At 56.9% G+C, this 18,762-nt stretch overlaps 5 protein-coding genes across 5 annotated transcripts; all 5 read left to right on the top strand.

The window, feature by feature from the left end:
* The first annotated feature begins 408 nt into the window (after window positions 1-408).
* On the top strand, window positions 409-1,829 carry LOC309888658 (protein S100-A6). Its single transcript, XM_082781096.1, has 3 exons — window positions 409-500; window positions 1,089-1,240; window positions 1,605-1,829. The coding sequence occupies exons 1-3, from the start codon at window positions 434-436 to the stop codon at window positions 1,743-1,745; spliced, it is 360 nt and encodes a 119-aa protein (XP_082637222.1). The 5' UTR covers window positions 409-433; the 3' UTR covers window positions 1,746-1,829.
* A 2,191-nt stretch (window positions 1,830-4,020) lies between these two features.
* LOC309888582 (protein S100-A12-like) lies at window positions 4,021-4,849 on the top strand (the record flags this gene model as incomplete). The annotated part of the gene is made up of 3 exons (XM_082780998.1): window positions 4,021-4,061; window positions 4,179-4,335; window positions 4,610-4,849. 3 exons carry the CDS (start codon window positions 4,021-4,023, stop codon window positions 4,847-4,849), a joined length of 438 nt encoding a protein of 145 aa, XP_082637124.1.
* A 980-nt stretch (window positions 4,850-5,829) lies between these two features.
* LOC309888583 (protein S100-A7-like) lies at window positions 5,830-8,447 on the top strand (the record flags this gene model as incomplete). Its single annotated transcript, XM_082780999.1, has 3 exons — window positions 5,830-5,954; window positions 7,725-7,938; window positions 8,283-8,447. The coding sequence occupies 3 exons, from the start codon at window positions 5,830-5,832 to the stop codon at window positions 8,445-8,447; spliced, it is 504 nt and encodes a 167-aa protein (XP_082637125.1).
* A 2,648-nt stretch (window positions 8,448-11,095) lies between these two features.
* LOC309888635 (protein MRP-126-like) lies at window positions 11,096-13,012 on the top strand. The gene is made up of 3 exons (XM_082781067.1): window positions 11,096-11,232; window positions 11,791-11,949; window positions 12,638-13,012. Exons 1-3 carry the CDS (start codon window positions 11,224-11,226, stop codon window positions 12,845-12,847), a joined length of 378 nt encoding a protein of 125 aa, XP_082637193.1. The 5' UTR covers window positions 11,096-11,223; the 3' UTR covers window positions 12,848-13,012.
* A 5,054-nt stretch (window positions 13,013-18,066) lies between these two features.
* Window positions 18,067-18,762, top strand: LOC309888641 (uncharacterized protein; the record flags this gene model as incomplete). Its single annotated transcript, XM_082781076.1, has 2 exons — window positions 18,067-18,201; window positions 18,658-18,762. The coding sequence occupies 2 exons, from the start codon at window positions 18,067-18,069 to the stop codon at window positions 18,760-18,762; spliced, it is 240 nt and encodes a 79-aa protein (XP_082637202.1).

Here is an 18,762-nt window from a genome sequence, read left to right on the forward strand (position 1 = left end):
GCCTTTTGCCCCTTTCGTTGCTTCGGGCAGGGCTCAGCGGGAGCTTTCGTGGGGATTAACACCTCCGACCGCGCTGTGATAATGGGGACAGGTGGACAAATTTTGGCCAAAATCATTCAGCACTCACTGACCCAGTGTCTGGGAGCTCAGCCCCGCTGTGCGAGACACTGAGTGACAAGGCTGATGCCAAAGGGACATGGTGGGGACATTCACTGGGGTGACTCATGGGGGGGTCAGGGTCTGTCCCCCCACCCTACTGCTCTGGGGGATATCCAGGACCCTCATCCCCTCGCCAAGTGAACCCTTGGGGAGTGGGGTTTCGGTCGTGTTCCCACTTGGGGTGGGGTTATGGCGTGCAGAGGAGTGGCTTCACCCATGCACCCAGCCACCCCCTGGCCCCCCCGGCATGGGAGGACTCAGCCCATGGCTATAAATGCGAGGAGGAGCTGCGCAGGCACAGCCCTCCCTCCCCGCTCCCAGATCCTGTCCTGCTCAAGCCGGTAAGTCTCCATTTCCTCCATTCCATCCCCTTTTCCCCCCCCTCATCAGACATCTGTGGCCACCCCAGGGGTGCGCACTGGGCTCCAGATGTGCAGCTTGCCCTGTCCAGATGTGGACCCCCCCCTTCCCTCCACTCCTGGAAGCCAGACCTTGGGCAGACAACTTCGCCCTGGCAAGGCAGCGGTGCCACGAAGGCTTCTGCCCATCCAGCCCTAAATTCATGCCCTGCTTTCGCCCCCCTTGGTCCCCCCCAGCTGCTCCCCATGGGCCCAGCCTGTGTGCGGAGGCGGCCGGGAGCTGTGCCCCGTGAGTCACCGCAGCCACCAGCCTCGGCTTACGCAATGGCCTGGGATGGGGGGGACACGGAGCAGCCCCCTGCCCGACCCGGGATGGGGGGGACACGGGACAGCCCCCTGCCCGCTCAGGGACAGACTCCAGGGCTAAGCTGAGATGGGGCTGTGGGGTCTTTGCCCCCAGCCCGGCTGGCACAGGAGTGATGGGAGGGTTGCGGGACACCCCCGGGGGGACCGTGCCAGGGGGCTCCCCAAGTTGAGGGGCTGCTCACTGAGCTCCCCCCGTCCCCACAGCCCAGCCCACAGCCATGGCAGCCCCCCTGGACCAAGCCATTGGGCTCCTTGTGGCCACCTTCCACAAGTACTCAGGGAAGGAGGGTGACAAGAACACCCTGAGCAAGGGCGAGCTGAAGGAGCTGATCCAGAAGGAGCTGACCATCGGGCCGGTGAGTGCGACCCCCCCCCTCTGCCTTCTCCTCACAAACCGAGGGCGTCACCTCCCAGTTCAGCCTGGAGGGACCTGGGTGCAGGGACACCCCTGGGACAGGGGCAGGGGACGGGCGCAGTGGGAGGTGACACAGGGAATAACGTCACCTGGGGGAGTTGTGGCACAGCCCTGTCCCCACACCTACTTTTATGGCACCTGGTGTGAACGCTGCTTTGCCACGGGGTGGGGATATAACGGGGGACACACGTCTGGCTGGGTCCTGCGGTTCCCCCCCCAGCCCCGCTCTGGGAAAGCACAGGGCAATGTGCCCCCCCTGCCCAGCACCCCGGCTGGTAACAGCTTTGTGCTTTTTGGGGCTGCAGAAACTGAAGGACGCGGAAATTGCCGGGCTCATGGACGACCTGGACCGCAACAAGGACCAGGAAGTGAACTTCCAGGAGTACGTCACCTTCCTGGGCGCCCTGGCCATGATCTACAACGACGCCCTGCTGCAGTACAAGTAGAGCTGAGCCGGCCGCCAGGGAGACACCCCCCCCCCCTCCCCAATGCCTCTCTGAGGTCCAATAAAATTTCTTTTTGTAAAGTTTTGCTGCTGCGTTTCGTGGTTGTTTTTGAACCTCAAATAAATTAAAACCTCATGGACGGTGCTGATTTAACTTCTTTTTTTTTTTTTTTTTTTTTCTTTTCTTTTTTTTTTTTTTTTTTGGGTATGCCGGGGGGAGGCAGCGAGGGGCTGCACCCTGTGCTCACGTCCCCGTCCCGTGTCCGTCATGTGCTGGCGATGCTCTTACTGCTCCCACCCCGTGCTGCATCTTGGCAATGCAGGGGCTGGGGTTTGAGCTCTCTGTGCATCCCCCTGCCCCCAGATGGAGGGCATAGGGGTTGTTTTGTGACCCTGCCAGGCAGAGCTCACCTGAACATCTGCATCAGGGAAAGGAATGTATAAGCAGCCCTCCGGGCTTGGTGCAGCACTGTACTCACATCCCAGAGGCAGGGGAAGGGGTCTCCCCACATCCCCCCCGATAACCCCTTGGCCCTTTTGGACCCTGCTTTGCAATTTGTCACTCTTTGAAGCTGGCACAATGCCATTCACGAGCATCCCGGTCCTCCCACCTCTCTTGCACCGTCACTGCCCTGTCCCTGTCCCTGTCCCCACGGGGCTGTGCTGGCTCCAGCCCCACAGCCCTGCAGCAGGCGGCAGCACCCATGCTGCATGGGGCAGGCTCATGGGTTGTGCCAAGGGCACCCCGTGGCACGTCAGGTGGTGGATGGCGACAGGAGGACCTGCGGTGCATGCATGCCTCTTCTTGCCTGTCGCAGGGCGTGTGCGTCCCCTCCCACCTCCCCACGTGGCACACATGTGTCCCTTCACACCTCCCTGAGCCGCACATCCGTGTTCCTTCACACCTCGCCAAGTGGCACATCCGCGTCCCTTCGCCTGTCTCTGCGTGGCACATCCTTGTCCCTTCGTGTGTCCCCCCGTGGCACATCCGCATACCTTCATGTGTCCCCGTGTGGCACATCCACGTCCCTTCACGTGTCCCCACGTCCCTCTGTGCCTCCCCGATGGTGTGTCTGTGTCCCATCACGTCTTTGTGAGGTGTGTGCATGCCCCTGGTCCTGCGCAGGCGGGACACAATTATTGCCAATTACTGCGAGGATTGCTGCTACGTCACCACAGACACCAGGGCCTGGTCGGACCCCCCTCCCATGGAGGTCGCACCCATCCTGCCCCACCATACAATCTGACCCTTTGTTTCACTCTTTTGCAACGCGTGCTTTTTCTGGAACCAGTTCCTCATGCTCCTGGAGCGGGACGTAGACGGGGAGAGGTTTCACCACCGCTGTCCTTCCCATCTCTCAAAATCCCTAAGGGGCATCACGGGCTCTTTGTGGTGCTGTTCCACATGAGCACAGACTTGGGGTGAAAATTTTGGGCATCCTGGGGTGCAGGCTTCCCCCGAGGTGGCCTTTCCTCCAACATATGCACGGTTCAGCTACCTGCTGAACCAGACACCAGGAACCCCATGGGGTCTCCACGAGCTGTGGCATTTCTGTGACCCTGGAGGAGGTGGCGATTGCCAATAATCTTGGTAGTCATCAGGCAGCAATCACCTCTGCTGGGAAATGCCACCTAAGCACAGCTGGCAGGCTTCCGGCATGCCGGCAAGTCCTGATCTGCAATGTCTTCCTTGGCTGCCTGCGCTAGCTGTTAGGAAATGATGCACCAGGGATGCTGCCTGTGATTTTGGAGAGGTGACCAGGGTGGGATGCATCCCCCAGCACCCGCAGGTTGGCTCAAACACCCCATCTCCATCCAAAGCCAAACACTGGGGCCGACGTAGGAAGGAAGAACCACATTCCCATTGGGAAATACCAGTATCACCCCATGGAGACCCTCACCTGGCATATTTAATGCGCTCCGGAAAAATCCCTCTTTCCTCATCTCCACCAAGAACCCCAAGCCTGGGGAAACCCCTGTGCCGTCATGTATCCACTATTCCGGCTCCCCACAAAGGTCTCTTTCAGTGTTTCCTTGTTTTGCACTAGCGAGTTTGGTGTGTCCCCTCCCTCATTAACCCCAGCAGCAGTTGGTTCCTGGAGACATGCAAGAAATTGCCGCCTGGGCGTGCTGCGTGCCGAGAAGCCTTGCACAATTCCCAAGGTTATCACCTCAGAGAAGATTTGAGGGTGTCACAAATCGTAGCTCAGGGAGGGTATAAAAGAGCCCTCTCCAGCACCGTGCAGCAACCGATCCTGCCCACTCCTCTCCTCACCATGTCAGCGTCAGAACAAGCCATCCCCAGGCCCACCACTCGGTGAGTAGCTCTTCTCCAAACAGGGGCTCCTGGAAGCAGCCAGAGCCCACCTTGAGCTCCTGGAGGGGATGGATATCCGTCTCCTCTAATAATGTTTTGCTGGTTTTCCTTCTTTAGCAAGACGAAGACTGACCTGGAGCTCGCTCTGGAGTGCGCCATCAACATCTACCACCAATATGCCATCAAGAACCCCCGGGATGACTTCCTGAGCAAGTCGGAGTTTACGCAGCTGTTGAAGGAGACCGCCAAGACCTTCCTCACCCGCACTGTGCCGGTGAGAGCTGTGCAGCTTGGGTCTCCTACTGCTGGCGAGAGCTTGCATGGGTGTTGGCTTCCTTGGGGCACGGGGTGGCCGAGAGCCTCCCAGAGGGGAGGGAGGGTTGATGGGGTTTTCTTGAAGCTGTGCTGTCCCTGCATGGACTCTCCCCAAACCGAGGTTCTTTGCAGAGATGAAGGGAATTGGAGAGCCCTGTGATGTAGCTGTGGGGTGGCAGGGAACCCAGGGCCCCGCTGTGCGTCGGACTGACTTGTCCCCATTTGTCCTGCAGCCCAATATGTCCATCGATGACTACATAAACCAGCTCTTTACCAAAGCAGACAAAAACCGTGATGGTCGCCTGAAGTTCACCGAGTTCCTCACCACACTGAACCTTGCAGCCATTGATGCCCATAATAGGTCCCATGAGCCTAGCAGGGGCGAAGGCCCATATCCAGTTGGTGGTCATGACCATGGACATGACCATGGACATGACCATGGACATGACCATGGACACGGTCCCCGCAACTGAGGCTGTTCCCAGGGTGGCTGTGCCCACAGAATTGTGCTCTTCCAGCAGCATCATCTCTTCCGTTTGCCCACAAGCATATAACCAAAGCTGTGTTGTCTGCTTCTGCCTATGGCATTGAAATAAAATTTCTTTCTCCATGCACCAAATGCATCTGTGCTATGTATCCTGCATTCTCTGGGGGGATGTGATGTGTGCCCAGCTCAGCCCGCAGCCACGGGGAGTTAAATGCAGGTTGTAATGGGGAAGCAGTGGGACAGGGAAGGCAGGGGGGAGTCAGGCCACACATCCCTGCTTATGTCCTCTGGGACAGAGCAGAGCCACACGCCAGCTCACATGGGGCTGTTTCACACAGCAGGCTCCCCATCCTGCAGCACCCAGTCCCCAGCAGAGTCCCCACCACCTCCCTGAGGCTCGCAGGCTCCTTGCTTGGGGGTGCTTGGCCCCAGCGCTGGGTTTCCTGGGCGGGGGCAGCCAGGGGGGCTGCACAAGAGCATCCTCACCCCTGTGCTCCCAGCCCCTCCTTGCCCCAGCTCCGGGATGCTCCGTGGGCGAAGCATGGCCGGGTGCTCGTGGGGTGCTGCTGAGCCCCCCCAGCGCTGACCTTGGGTGGGGGCACTGCTTTTGCAACCTGCAGAGCTACTGATGTTTTCCTTGCAAACCCAGCACTGGCACAATGAACAGTGCAGAGGGGCTTTGTGGATGCAGTTTTAACTCTGCACGATGAAGCCTCACACTTCTGTTAGCGTTGGGTGGCAGCTTCCGGGCTCCCGACAGGTTTAGGAGCCACTCCAGGCTCTTGGGGGCCAAACACACAAGCGGAAAAGAGCTGGGGTGTTTGTGAGGAGCCATGCACAGAAGGGGAAATCCCCGGGCTCGTGAGGCTTTGACATTTCCAGCATCAACTGGAACCAGGAGCCCACGCTCTACGAAACTGAGCTGGGAGAGGAAGCACGGGGCTGTTGCGTGGTTATTTGCACTCGATGACACCAGTCGTCGCTCTCCGACGTAGCTGTTTTGCCATCGGCAAGGAGTCCTTGTCCCCCATCCGGGTGCTCTTCACCCCCTGCTCCCTACCAGCGTCCCTGGGCATCATTTGGGCATCACTGTGGGTTTTGGGGAAGAGTTGGGGACTCAGAACCCACAGCTCTGCCCCTGGGGGGACAATACAGACACACAGGGCAAAACCCAGCCGGGCTGGTGGCTTGCAATGACAGCTGGAGAATGAGGATGCAATTTGGGACTGCTGATGGGCCATAATGAGAGAATAAAAGAAACAATAAAGTGAGTCAGGGATACCAGAATAAACCTCCTGCAACAGTTCTCGTTACTGCTCCTGAGACATGTGAGGAGCACCCTCAAACAGGAGTGGTGACCCGTTTGTTTTTGTATCCTCACCCTCTTCCTGGAACCTATTGTCTTGTCTTTACACCTTTTCATAGTCTCATCTTCATCCTTCTAGTACCTGCTCTGCTAGTGTCACGGGGGTGGCTGTTGCAAAACATCCCAGTTAATGCTTGGGGCAGCAAAGACCACGACCTCAGATTTTCTGCTTGCTTTGAGCCCAGTTTCCTCCACCAGGTTTCTGGAGCAAGACGGAAGGTCTGGTGCAGGTGATATGAAATGGAAAATAATGGAAAATAATCTGGAAAACCATCTATTGAAATGTAGACAACACTTTCATTTTTGCTAGCATTTGTCCAGTTCATAATGTAGGAAACAGTTTGCAATCACACTAAAAATATATCCACATCTCTCCAAAAATCCCATCTTTTTTCTACACCGGCATGAAAGAGGGAAACATTTTCAGCAAAACCTGCAAATTTTTGTCAAGTCCTGTCAAGGCGGACGGTGCGTTTCCGTCAAGGTAGGGGAGTACATCCAGTGGCTTCCCCATTCTTTGCCTGGTTGGAGCCAATGGTGGGGTGACAGGACAGCATTTCCAAAGGCCGGTGGGTGCAACCAGGAACTGTGAGCAGAGGAATGAGATGGGGAGGGGCTCAGACGTTCCCACCTTGCAATTTCCAGGTGCGGGAAATGCTAATTCAAGCTGTTGCTTGCAGCAGGTGTGTCACCATCTCTGATGAAAGAGAGTCTCAGATGCATATAAAAGGCTGCCCAGATGCCTGGGTCACTTCAACAGACCCATCTTCTGCAAACTCTACTTGGACACAAGGTGAGTAGCATTGCAATGGTTATTGCAGCAAATAAGGTGAGGGAGAAGTGATTTTGTATAGTACTTCATCTCTATAGTACTTCGTATCGTGTCTGTCTCGTTTCGGTGTTTCCCACCTTGGGGAGGCTGGTTTTGGCTGCAGCAAGGCTTTGTGTTAGTATAAATAAGTGGTTTTTCTGTGCCATCTTTAGTGGGGTATAGTTGTTTCTGCTTTGTGGTGGCACCCAGCTGGGAGCAGGGTCTCCCTGTGCTTGGTGTCCGTGGTCCAAAGGGTTTTAAACCTGAAGTGACAAGGAGGAGGAAGTCAGGCAGAGCCTGTGATGGAGCTGGTATCAGAACTGCGTTGACTCAAAGCCATCCCTGCCATTGGCAGCATGGTGCTGATACATGGGTTTGTCCGTCCTGCCTGAACAATGCCGCCGGGTCAGCCACAATGAGCCGCTTCTTGGGTGAAGTTAATAATGTGTTTGGGCTGTGCTGTAAAACAGTGAGATTCCTAAAACCTCTCATTACCTGCTCAGCACCGAGGAGCTGCTGACCACCCCTGGGTGCTGCTGGCCCCATGGGATGGGGCAGGTCCTTTGCACACTGGTGAGGTGCATCTCAGCCTCAGGGTGCCCAGGCGCATGGTGTGGGGTGCTTGGCTTTGTCCCCTTCAGGACCGGGCCTGACCCCTCCAATGGCTTTGGGGTCTCTCTGCAGGTACCCTGAAAGCTCAGCCATGTCTGCAAGCACTGCCACCACCCTGCCTGGGCATCAGCAGTTCCCAGGAAACTGCACGCTGGAGATGGCCCTGAATGCCATTGTGGAAGTCTACCACCGCTACAGCATCCGCAAGCCTAAAATCGACTTCCTCAACTTCAAAGAATTCAACACGCTGCTGAACGAGCAGGCACCGAACTTCCTGGCGGCCTGTGTGAGTGCCATGGGGGAAGGAATCTCCTGGGGTGCTCCTCGGGATGCTGTGGTGGGAACAGGGTGCCCTCATCCCCCAGGGGTTGTGGTCCATCAGGCCCGGCTTGTGCGCTGGGGGGGCTGCTCATCCTGCCTGCTAGCACAAGGGTGCTGAGCAGCCAAGGGGGCCTGGGGCAAGACCCTGTCCATCTGGGGGTTTTACACACAGGACAAAAGAGGGGCTCAATGATCCCACAGCTTCCAAATGCTTCCTGGGGTACGTGAGAGCAGAGCTGGCTTGGTTTCCACCAGTGGGAGCCCAGCCTGGGGAGGGGGCACGCTAACATGCTCTGTCCCCCATTGCAGAACAGGAACCGTCCTGGCTACCTGCAGGAGCTGTTCAAGGAGACAGACTTAAACAAGGACAAAGAGCTGTCTTTTGAGGAGTTCACCATCGTCTTGGCCAAGGTGGCTGATGACGCCCATCGCATCATGCACGGGGAAGACAGATGTAAACCAGAGAGCAACTGAGCTCACACGTGTTGTGGTGTTTGGCCCCTGTGAAGGACCCAGAAGGGGCTGCTTGTAGGAATAGGGCTGTGGCTGCTTTCTGCCTGCTTGGATTGCTCGTGAGACAATAAAGCATCACTCGAAACCTAATGAGTCCTTCCTATCTCAGCACTCCCTTCCCATGGATGGGCAGGGTGGGCACCAGCTGCAGGGAGCACGAGGTCCTGCAGCATCCCTGGGAGAAGAGCTTGCCCAAATGGGGAACCCCAAAAACCCCTGGGGGGAGAGATTTATGGCAGATGGGGTGGGTGGGCAGGCAAGAGCTGTATTGCTCAGTGCCTGGCCCAAGCCAATAGGTCTGGGAGGGAATGAAAGGCCTGTGCAGGACACTGAGCCCTGCTGGGTTTAACCACAAAGCTTCAACACAGAGCAGCTCCACTGGAGGTTTTTCTCCTGGGTGAGGAAAATGCATTAATACCCCCCACAGCAGCAGGCCACAGCTTTACAGTGAGAACAAGCCATGGGGCTATTAAGAAAAAAAAAAAAAACAAAACAAACAAAAAAACCCCACAAAACCCACAGGCAAAAGTTGCTATTTGTACATAGAGATCCCACCCCATGGGGTGCCAAAATCTTGGCTTGAGCTAAAGGAAGCTTTGAAGGTCTCCAGAGAGACCTCTCTGCACAACCTGTGCCAGGGCTCTGTTACCTGCATGGCACAGATGTGCTTCCTGGTGTTCAGGAGGAGCCTCCTGTGCTCCAGGTTGTGCCCAGCACCCCTCGTCCTGGTCCTGAGCACCTCTGACAGGAGCCTGGGGATGCCCAAAGGGTCCTGCAACAACCCAGCCCCGAGGGGCTGCTCCCCAGTAGGGTTTGCAGTTGTGGGTATCTCACACAGACCCTCACTCAGGAAGCATCTGCCTTGCTCAGAGCAAGCCCCCTGATTTCCCTGAGCTAAAACCACTTCTAGCAACGATAATGTATTCCCAACCCAGATCTCAGGCTAATGCCTGTTATGAAATGCAGTGCACCTCACAGCAATGAACCCTGCCGTGCCCTCAGCCAGCTGCCTGCCCTTTGCTTCTCCCTACTTGTAAATCCGTATTTTGAAAGCACTTTTGCAAACACTGCCAAGCACAGGGTGCCCGGCGAGGGCTCGGCTCCTCGAGGTACAACCAGTCCTGGTCACCTGGAACCAGATTTTCCGTGCTGTGCGGTGCCTGCTTCCTTCTCCTTCTCCTCCGCCGCTCCAGCAAGCGGATGCTTGCTCAACCCTGGCGGCCTTGGGGTCAGGATTGCAGCTCGCTGCAGCTGCTTTGGCATGGCCCGCGGGCACGGCCGGGCTGGAAGGCTCCTCCTGCGAGGAGAGACCTGCAGAGCTAGGTCAGGAGTTGTGCCAACACGTTCCCGTGACCCTGAGTGGTACCCAGGCTCCCCTGTCATTTTAAGGGCTTCGTTCAAATTTAAATGGTAAATGCTGCTCCTGGGGGCTCGTTGCTGCTGCCTGGTGGGCACAACAAAGCATCTATCTACTGCTCCTGCTCAGAAACCCCTGGCCCATGCCATGCCCTGTGTCCATCCTTGCCCTGCCCACCTCCGGGATGATAAAATAGCCAAAAGCTCAGTTTCGTGAAATTGCTACAAAATTCTGCAACCGAGCTGATGGTCCCCAGCACCCCGTTGTGAAACACCCCGGCCCTTCCTCAGCTGTTCCGTGCATCGTGGAGCTCCCCTGTTGTGAAATGCAGAGCATCCCCAGGGGCAAGGGCAGGGGCTTGGTGCTGTGCCCCCCAGATGCTCCCTTCATGTTGCTGCCCCACGGCCACTCGTCTGGAGCTCCACTGCCCCGTTTTGGCCTGCACTTGGAGCCCCAGATTAGCATCATGTTCGGCAGGTTGAACAAATCCCCAAACAAACCTGCTGAATCAGCAGGGAGGGGATTTTAATAAAGCAGCACTGGAAAATCTTGTTTTGCTCCTGCTCTTTGCTGCTCTGAGCCAACGCGCTTGCGCGCGGTCTCTGCTGCACCAAGAAACAACACAATAAAATGCCACAAAGGGAGGACATGGATTTAAAAACACAAAAATACACCTTTTAGCCCCACCCCATCCCCAGGGCTCAGAGCATACCGCAGGTGGGGGAACCGCCTCGGGCACGGGCTCTGGTTGACCTGCAGAGCTGAAACAAAGCTCCTGGAGCCGCACCAGGTTGGAAGCCGCCCCACGTTATTTGCCTTTCAAGAATAGCTGCTCGCTGCAGGCAGGGGATGGTCCCCGGTGCTGGGGCACGGCTCTATCCCCATGTCACACAGGTGACCCCAGTCACATCAGGGATGCTTCAGGGTGCACCAAGGCAGGGACGCTGCGAGGTTTGTTGGAAAAGGGCAGATGTGATACCGGGGGTCCCCTTTGCCTCGTGGCATGGCAGAACAACCTCACAGAGGGGAATAAAATAGGTTAGAGGGAAGCAAGCAAGGGAGATGGACTTGTCAAGTCAATGGGAAATGACAGCCCTGATAGCCACGGGGACATGGCTGGGGGGACACGGCTGTGCCCTGGCCACCACCCTGCCACCCAGAGGACATGACACACCGACATTACAGGAAAAGCCACAGAGCCCCCTTTTAAGGAACTACCCCTGAGCCTTAAGCAACATGAGTATGTCATGACGATGGACTGGAATTGGATGAAACGGACATTTCACAACGGGGGGGCAGCGCCGGCAGCCAGGCTATAAGAGGTGTCACGCTCCAGCCCAGCTGCAGGTCAACCCCGGACCGTCTCGCTGCTTCGTCAACATGAGCAAGGCAAGTCTAAGGGTGTTGTGGGCTTTTAAGGTCTCCGTGCTCTTTTCCAGGTGCAGGTTGGGCCACCGGAGGTGCAGGGACCCACCACAAGTCCTGGCAGAGGGTGACAGCTTCCATCGGGGCTCATCTGGGCATGACCACGAAGAGCAAAGTCTCTCGTGGAAAAGACTCCCTGCAGCATGGCCCGACCACCAAAGGGGCTCGTGGATGTCAGATCTCATGCTCAGCGCCTACATCTCCACAGGGGCTTTTGGGGAGCCTTGCTCCCTCCAGCAGCACCTGCCTTGCAGAGGAAAATAATAGCTCTCAGATGTTCTTGGTCGCACAACCCAGAGCTGAAGCAAAGAGAGGCTGCAGCTCCCTTCAGACTCCCTCAGCTTGTGCTAGATAAGCGCAAACCCAAGCAAACAGCCCAAATTTAGACTGAAAACAGAACGACTGCAAGCCAGGCTGCATCCTCACCTGGTGTGAGGCAGCTGGCTGTAGGGGAGCCTGCTGGTGGGCACCAAATGCCTTTTGTGGCCCCTGATTTTATTCAGCTATTTGTTTCTCTTCCAGGGCTGCCAGACCCAGGGACCGCTCTCCGAGCTGGAGAAGTCCATAGATGTCATCATCGATGTCTTCCACCAGTACTCGAGACGGGAGGGGGACAAGGACACCCTGACCAGGAGGGAGCTGAAGCTCTTGATTGAGAAGCAGCTCGTGAACTACCTGAAGGTGAGCAGAGCCGAAGCAGGGCTTCTCCTGACCCGCGTGGGGAGGAAACTGGGTTGGACCCCATTGCCCCACTGGTCTTTACCAGCCCAAATGCCCCCAGGGACCAGATTCATCCCAACAGCTCCCTCCTGCTCTCTTCTCCTGCCCCAACACCGTCTGCCCAGGCCCTTCCCTTCCACCTGCCACTTTCCCACATGCTCCATGAGATGCCCTAAAGACAGAAGGAAACCCACCAAGGTTCAGGTGTGCCCTTAGCTGAACATTTATCCTCATTACCTCATCTGCAAAAATCAGAACCCCATTGCCCAACAGCTCCTTTGCCATCTCAGAGCGGTATCAGAAATACAAACCCAAACACCCATTTTTCCATAACTCACTCTTCTAAGGCAGAAGGTAAGTGTTTCTAGTCTGATGTGCTAAGAAAGCAGCTAGTGGTGACACAACTCCACTGCCTTCACTGGCCTCCTTGTTGCACGGCATTCCTGCAGCGATGTTAGCCTCCTGCTCTCCCATTGCTTTGCTGCCGTGGGTGTCATTGCTGCACTCAAAGCAGCTCCTGATGGCACAGAGATGGAGCCAAGCACTGGGCTGGGCTGTTGGAGACCCCAGGAGGGTCCCAGCGAGGCTGGGGGGACCTCTGAGCTGTGACCGGCGGGACTTTGTCCTCACCCCAGCTCCTTTCTTGCAGCACGTGAAAAACCAGGTCTCCATCGACCAAATCTTCAAGGACCTTGACACCAACAAGGATGAACAGCTGAGTTTTGGCGAGGTGATGCTCCTGATCATCCGGGTGACTGTTGCGACCCACGAGCACCTCCACTTCTGTGAGGACAGGCTGCACCCGCAGCACCCGCAGCAGCACCAGCAGCAGCACCAGCAGCACCAGCACAACCACTGAAGCGAGCTGTGCTCCGTGGCCAAGGGCTCCCACCCCATGCTTCTCCCCTGGCTTCTCCCCTCCACCCCTCTGCTCCCCCTCTCTGTTCCTCTCTGCCTGCCTCCCTCCCCTCAAGTTGGATGGTTTTGCTGCCAAATAAAGATTTGCCCTGAGGCTGTCAAAGTTCTCCTGTTTCTGCCTGAGTTTTATCATCTTGCCCTCCCCCAGTGGGGCTTTAAACCAGGAAATTTGACTGTGAGGTTTTGAAATGTGACTTTGGCTGCAGGTTCCTGCAGGCGAGGTGGCCTTCTGGGGACAACAGGGTTCACTACAGTGGTGTACCCCTTGCAGTGTCCTCCATAGGCCCAGACAGACAGCACAATCTGTCAGATCTCTGCATTTCATAGAATCATAGAATATCGCAAGTTGGAAGGGACCCGTAAGGATCATAAAGTCCAACTCCTGGCACCGCACAGGTCTACCCAAAAGTTTAGAGCATGTGACTAAGTGCATTTCCATGTGACTAAGTGCATTTCCACCTAAAAAGTCCATTTTGGCCTGGGAGTGCTCTGCATGTCCCTTCGGACTGAGCTGCAGTGGTGGGTGACAGAGCTGGAGGAGGAACACCTGTGTAGGGCACGTTTGCTCTGCATGGCACTGGGTGGTGGATGCATTGCACTTTCATGCCAGGGGGCCACTGACAGCAGCGAGGTCGGGGTGCTGGGTTTCACGTGGACAAGAACTGAGAACAACCCCAACACATTTCTCTGAGCATCCGGGGTTTGCATCAGGAGGTCTGCTCTGAAGGGCTGATCTTGGGAGCTGGAAATGCCGGCGGTGCCTCCGAGCAGCTTCACACCGTGAATGCACAGAGCCCTGTTACTGATTTGCATGTACCTTTTAGAGGGGAAAAAAGGAACAGTAGTGATTTCCCAAGGGTGAGTCAAACCCCTGAAATTGCCCTGCTCAGTGAAGAAACTTGCCACAAGCTTCCCAAAAGCAGTGGCACTGAAGCAAGCCCCCTGGCTAACACAAGACTGCCACAAGTTTGCTTCACTGCCGCTGGCCAAGTTGCTTCAGCTTCCTTTAGGGTTGATTTTGACATACGAAACATGTCAAACACCTTCCTACAAGGTAAAATCTGCTGAAGTGAACATAGGATCAGATCAGTTCTGCCTGGGGGCCTGCACAGGGTGGCGCATCCCAGCTGGAGCTAGATCCTGCACCCCAAAATGGGTCTTGCACCCCAAAATGGGTCATGCACCCCATCCTACAACATTTCTGTGTCTCCACAGCAGGGAGAGAGCAGAGCAGGGTCACTGCCACCACCCTGCCAGGGCAGAAGCACATCGTACCCGAGAGCAGAGCAGTCCCATGAGGACGTGCCCATTGTGGGACAAGCTGTTAGGGTCCTCTCCTGCAGCAACTCAACTTACCCAGGCACTCAGCACCCTGCCAGTGGGTTCTCAGCAGCAAGGGGCTCTCCCTGTGCAGAGTCCAAGCGCACAAATCTGGGTGCCGGAGGAACCCAAGGGCCATCCTCGCTCCTTCCACCAGGAACCACTGCTGATGCAAGAGGATATTTGCCAACACAGCGGGACTTCACGCTGCCCTGAGAGCTGGGGTGCAGGACTCCTGCTGTGTCATCTGCTGGGGCTGTCGGACCATGGCAGAGGAGATGAAGCACGAGCCACATCCTGCTCTCAGCAGAGCAGGACCAGGGCACCAAAGCAGGGCTGCAAGCAAGCAGAGGAGATGGCTGGCTCCTTCTGCAGTAGCTGAGTGTACCCCAAACCCGTACACATCCCATCACTCTCCAAAAGCTCGCAGGTCCACAAAAGAGAAGACACCAAAGCAACGCAGGGAACGTGTTGGATACACCCCAACGATCCCATATCCCATACAGCAGGGATGTGCAGTCAGGCTGAGCAGCTCAGCAGCTTTGGGTGCGCTGCTGCCTGTGGGACGTGGTCACGGCCACGCTGGTCCTTTTGGGAATGGGGACAACACCTGAGCCCCTCCAGCCCCGCTGCTCCAGGGGCAGCAGCACGAAGCAGGAGGGTGCAGGCTGGGGGGACAGCCCTGGCCTCCCCGCATCCAGCCCCAGGTTGTAGGGCAGGATTTGGGCTCCGGATACCGAGGCCGGGTGGTTTGGGACAGGCTCCGGCTGCCACCTGGTGGCAGGGCCACCGCCAACGAAGCCGGCGCTCACCTCACCCCGCTCCTACAGCACCAGCGCTGCTGCAGCGAGTACATTTATTATTTTCCTCCACGAGTCTGAAAGAAAAACTGAATTTCTGGGCTGGGCTGGGGGGCACCGGGACGTGCAGCGGTTTGCAGCCACCCACAGCCCTCCTTTTCTGCTGCCCCTGCTCAAGTCGCTGCGCGGGGACACCAGCAAGGGCTGGCTTCTTCCCCAGCACGGCCACATCAGCGCTCCTCACCTGTGTCCCACGGCAGGCAGCAGCAGGAGAAGCACCGCAAGCAGCAGGTAAATGGTGGCTGCAGGTAAATGCCAGCCCCAGCTCCCCCTTCCCTGCTCGGGGGCTGTACCCCACAGCCCCCTCCTGGAGTTTGCCAGTGTTTTGCATTCATACCTTGCTAAATGGCCCAGCCCAGCCCACACCCAAGGACCATCTCTCTCCTATTTGTCACACTCCCTGTCCCACAAAAATGCCCTCAAGGTATCCCTGCTGTCTCCTCACGCTTCAGACCCCTCCCAGAGCTCCCAGGCTGGAGAAAAGGGGCTGCAGCCTGCAGGGCTGGGCTTTATGAATGACCCCGTAACAAGGAGATGTGGCACAGCCCTAACATCCCCCTGCCCCCTGCTCTGCCCACCACAGAACCGCAGCCTGGCTGAAGTGGGAAGAGACCTCGGGGTCTGTCTGGTCCAACCCCTGCTCAGGCAGGGACACCCAGAGCAGGGTGCTCAGCACCATGTGCACAAGCTTTTGAAGATCTCCAAGGAGGAGACTCCACAGCCTCTAAGGGCAACCCATGTTCAGTCCCCCGTCAGTACAGAATTGTTTCTTGGTGCTCAAAAAACCCTCTTGTCCTGGCCCTGAGCACCACTGGCAGGAGCCTGGCCCTGGATGTGATTGAGATCCTCTCCTCCAGGCTGAGCAGCCTCTCCTCCCAGCGCAGGGGATGAGGGATGAGCTGTGGCAGGGTAAAACTGGTCAGTCCTGGGGTGCCAGTGAGGGCTGTGGCCAGGATCTGACCTGTGCCCATAGCCCAGCAGAGCTGGCCTGGCGGGGGGCTCAGGGGCTGCTGACGCTGCTCTGGGTGGGGACGTGCCACCGCAGGATGGCACCGTGGTGGCAGCCGGCTGGAAGGGAGGAACCGGTGGAAGGGAATGGCTTGGAGTGATTCAGAGCAATTTTCCTCCTAATTCCCTCCGTTCCCAGGGCGGACGTGTGCTAATTGGGGTGGAGGGAGGAGCGCGGCAGGTGGAGGTGCCATTGCCATGCGTTGCCTCCCGTCCTCCTCCACAAACACGTCCTGCTGCACCGCAGTGCTTGGCCACCACACCAGCACCCCCTGCTCTGTGCCCAGCTATGGGGCCAGCCCTGAAGGCTTGCTCCTTGCCCCATCTTGACCCAAGGCTCCTCCAAGAGCTCTAGCTCCCAGGGATCACAAACAACTCCTGGGCTGCTCCAATGTGCAACAAAATCAGCTGTGTGCCAGGCAGCCTTTGTTTCGCAGAGGGCCTGCAGCAACTTGCAGGGCAAAATTTAGCTCTAGACCATGCTCTGCGTCTCGTTTCCAACCCACTTAATTGCAGAGGTGCCTTGTACCGTGCTGGCGGTATCAGCAGCGACACGTGGGCGGCCAAGGCTGGCTCCAGCAACCCCTCCTCTCCCAAACATGCTGCCTGGGAAGGCTGATGCAGAGCGTGATCTCACCTGGCTTCCGACCAGATCTGGCGATCTAGCTGAAAGCTGGCACACCCTGCACGTAGGGAGGGCTCCTGACAGCCCTGTCCCAGTGCACAACCTGCGGCCTTCGCCTTTCCCGAGACCACACGGGGATTCAGGCGTCCTGTCCCAGCCACCTCGCTGCGTCCGCCTGTCCCCAGCCCTGTGCCATGCTCTTTCCCCAGCAGCCACCAAGTGACTTTCGCAGGGGACAGGCTCATATCCACACCCATGGCTTATATCCAGACCCATGGGCACCCAGGGGTGGCGTCACTCGGGGCATCCCCACACTGCCATGAAGCAGACAGCGTGGTCCTCTTTCTCCTTCCTTGCAGAAGAAACCACAGCTCAAGTGCTGTTGACAAGACTCTGAACATAGCCTGGGCTCTCTGTCAGGCCATATCAGGCAGATGGAACAGCCTTGAAAATAAGATTAATCCCACATTTTCTGGAAGAACTTATTTTCTCTCTCACTTTTTCAAGGCTTTGGCACTGCAGAACCCCATGAAGTCACAAATACTTGTGATTTTAAATTAAAAACAAACAAACAAAAAACACTTTATGGGCAGCTAAATGCAGACTTTCAAAAATGAAGCAAAAATCCCCTGTTAGAAATATTTTCGAGCAGATTCCTGCAGCCTCCTGCCACCGGCAAAGCCCAAGCTTGGCGCCCCGAGCTGTGCCTGCGGCATGCAGCTCCGTGTGCTGACCTACATTTGGCTTTCCCAGGTAAACATCCTCAGCAGGCAGGAGGACGAGGGAGGCTCCCTGGGAAGCGCAGCGATGCGGGGAGGTAGAACAAGACAGACCGGGGGAAATCCTCGCCCTCCACCCACTCCTCCCCACCAGGAGCTCGCAGCCAGCGGCTGCTGCCAGTGCGACCTGCGCCCGTCGGCCGGTGGATGCGGGTGAGTGGGGTGAGTCTGTGCTGTTCCTTTTTGTACTCAAAATGAGCTTTTTATGTTTCCAGGGCTGTTCTTCCTGCAGGGCTCAGGGCAGCAGGGACTAAAGACACAAGCACAGCGTATGCTGCCCAGCCCCGAGCGCAGCTTCAGGAGCTGATTCATTCCTCCCAACAAGTGCCTGGGGTGGCTGTGGGGATGCAGCTCCTTTGAATTAAAGGAAGTGGGAAAGGGAAGAATCAAAGTGAATTAAGGTGAAAGTCCTGAGAGCAGCCAGGGAGAGGGGCAGCCCAGCTGCCAAGGGATGTTTCATTTTGATTTTTGAGTTTTTGGAAGGGAAGGCAGGGGCTTTCCTGCAGACAGTCACCTTACCGTGTCCTCATGCTTTTCTCCTCATGAGGACTGGCAGCATCCTTCCAACATGTCCAGGCTGATCAAAGCCATCACTGACATGATGGACAGCTACCACGGAAATGCCAGGAAGGGGAAGAAGTCTGAGTCCTTCAGCAGGAGTGAGTTCAAGAAGCTGATCCAGCAGGAGTTTGCTCCTGTGAAGGTAACTGCATGGGCTCGAGGGTGCAGTGATGAGTGGGAAAGATTCTGGGGTGACATCTGAGGGTGGCCAGGGGGTGATGAGGGCTCATGCAACACCCACACCACATCCAGAATTACAGCTGGATTTCTCTGGTCATTGATTTTCCTGGGGTTTAGTGTCACGGGTGCTTTCCTCGGGGTTGTATTGCAAGGCAGCAAAGCCCCCATGCAGCTTCTGCTGTCCCCATCCTCCTGGGACGGGGAGGGCAAGGAAGGGGTGCCTGGTCCCCAGGATGCTGTGTCCCTGCTGTGCCTTCCCGAAACACCAGCCAGGTATTTCCCCCATGCTGTGAAATGTTAGCTCCAGACCTTGTGCAACCTCTGCTGTGACCGCCCTTTGCATTGCATTGCCCTCGCAATGTAGGGAGCAGCCCTCGATGCCCCCTGGGGATTCTCTGAGGGTCTCCTTTCCTCCCAGAGGTCCGCCACCAGCAAGTACCACTACATCGGCAGCCCGCCAGATTCGGACACCGAGCCCATGAACAAGAAGGAGAGGCGCTCTGCCAAAGCCTGCGTGTACTGA

The sequence above is a fragment of the Aythya marila genome (assembly GCF_965140915.1).
Source record: "Aythya marila genome assembly, chromosome: 29".
In the NCBI taxonomy this organism is placed as follows: Eukaryota; Metazoa; Chordata; class Aves; order Anseriformes; family Anatidae; genus Aythya; species Aythya marila.

Coding starts and splice junctions, on each gene's coding strand:
- LOC309888658 (XM_082781096.1), top strand. CDS start 434: ATGCGAGGAGGAGCTGCGCAGGCACAGCCCTCCCTCCCCGCTCCCAGA. Junction 501..1,088: donor ATCCTGTCCTGCTCAAGCCG/GTAAGTCTCCAT, acceptor CCGTCCCCACAG/CCCAGCCCACAGCCATGGCA. Junction 1,241..1,604: donor AGGAGCTGACCATCGGGCCG/GTGAGTGCGACC, acceptor TTGGGGCTGCAG/AAACTGAAGGACGCGGAAAT.
- LOC309888635 (XM_082781067.1), top strand. Junction 11,950..12,637: donor AGCTCGTGAACTACCTGAAG/GTGAGCAGAGCC, acceptor CCTTTCTTGCAG/CACGTGAAAAACCAGGTCTC.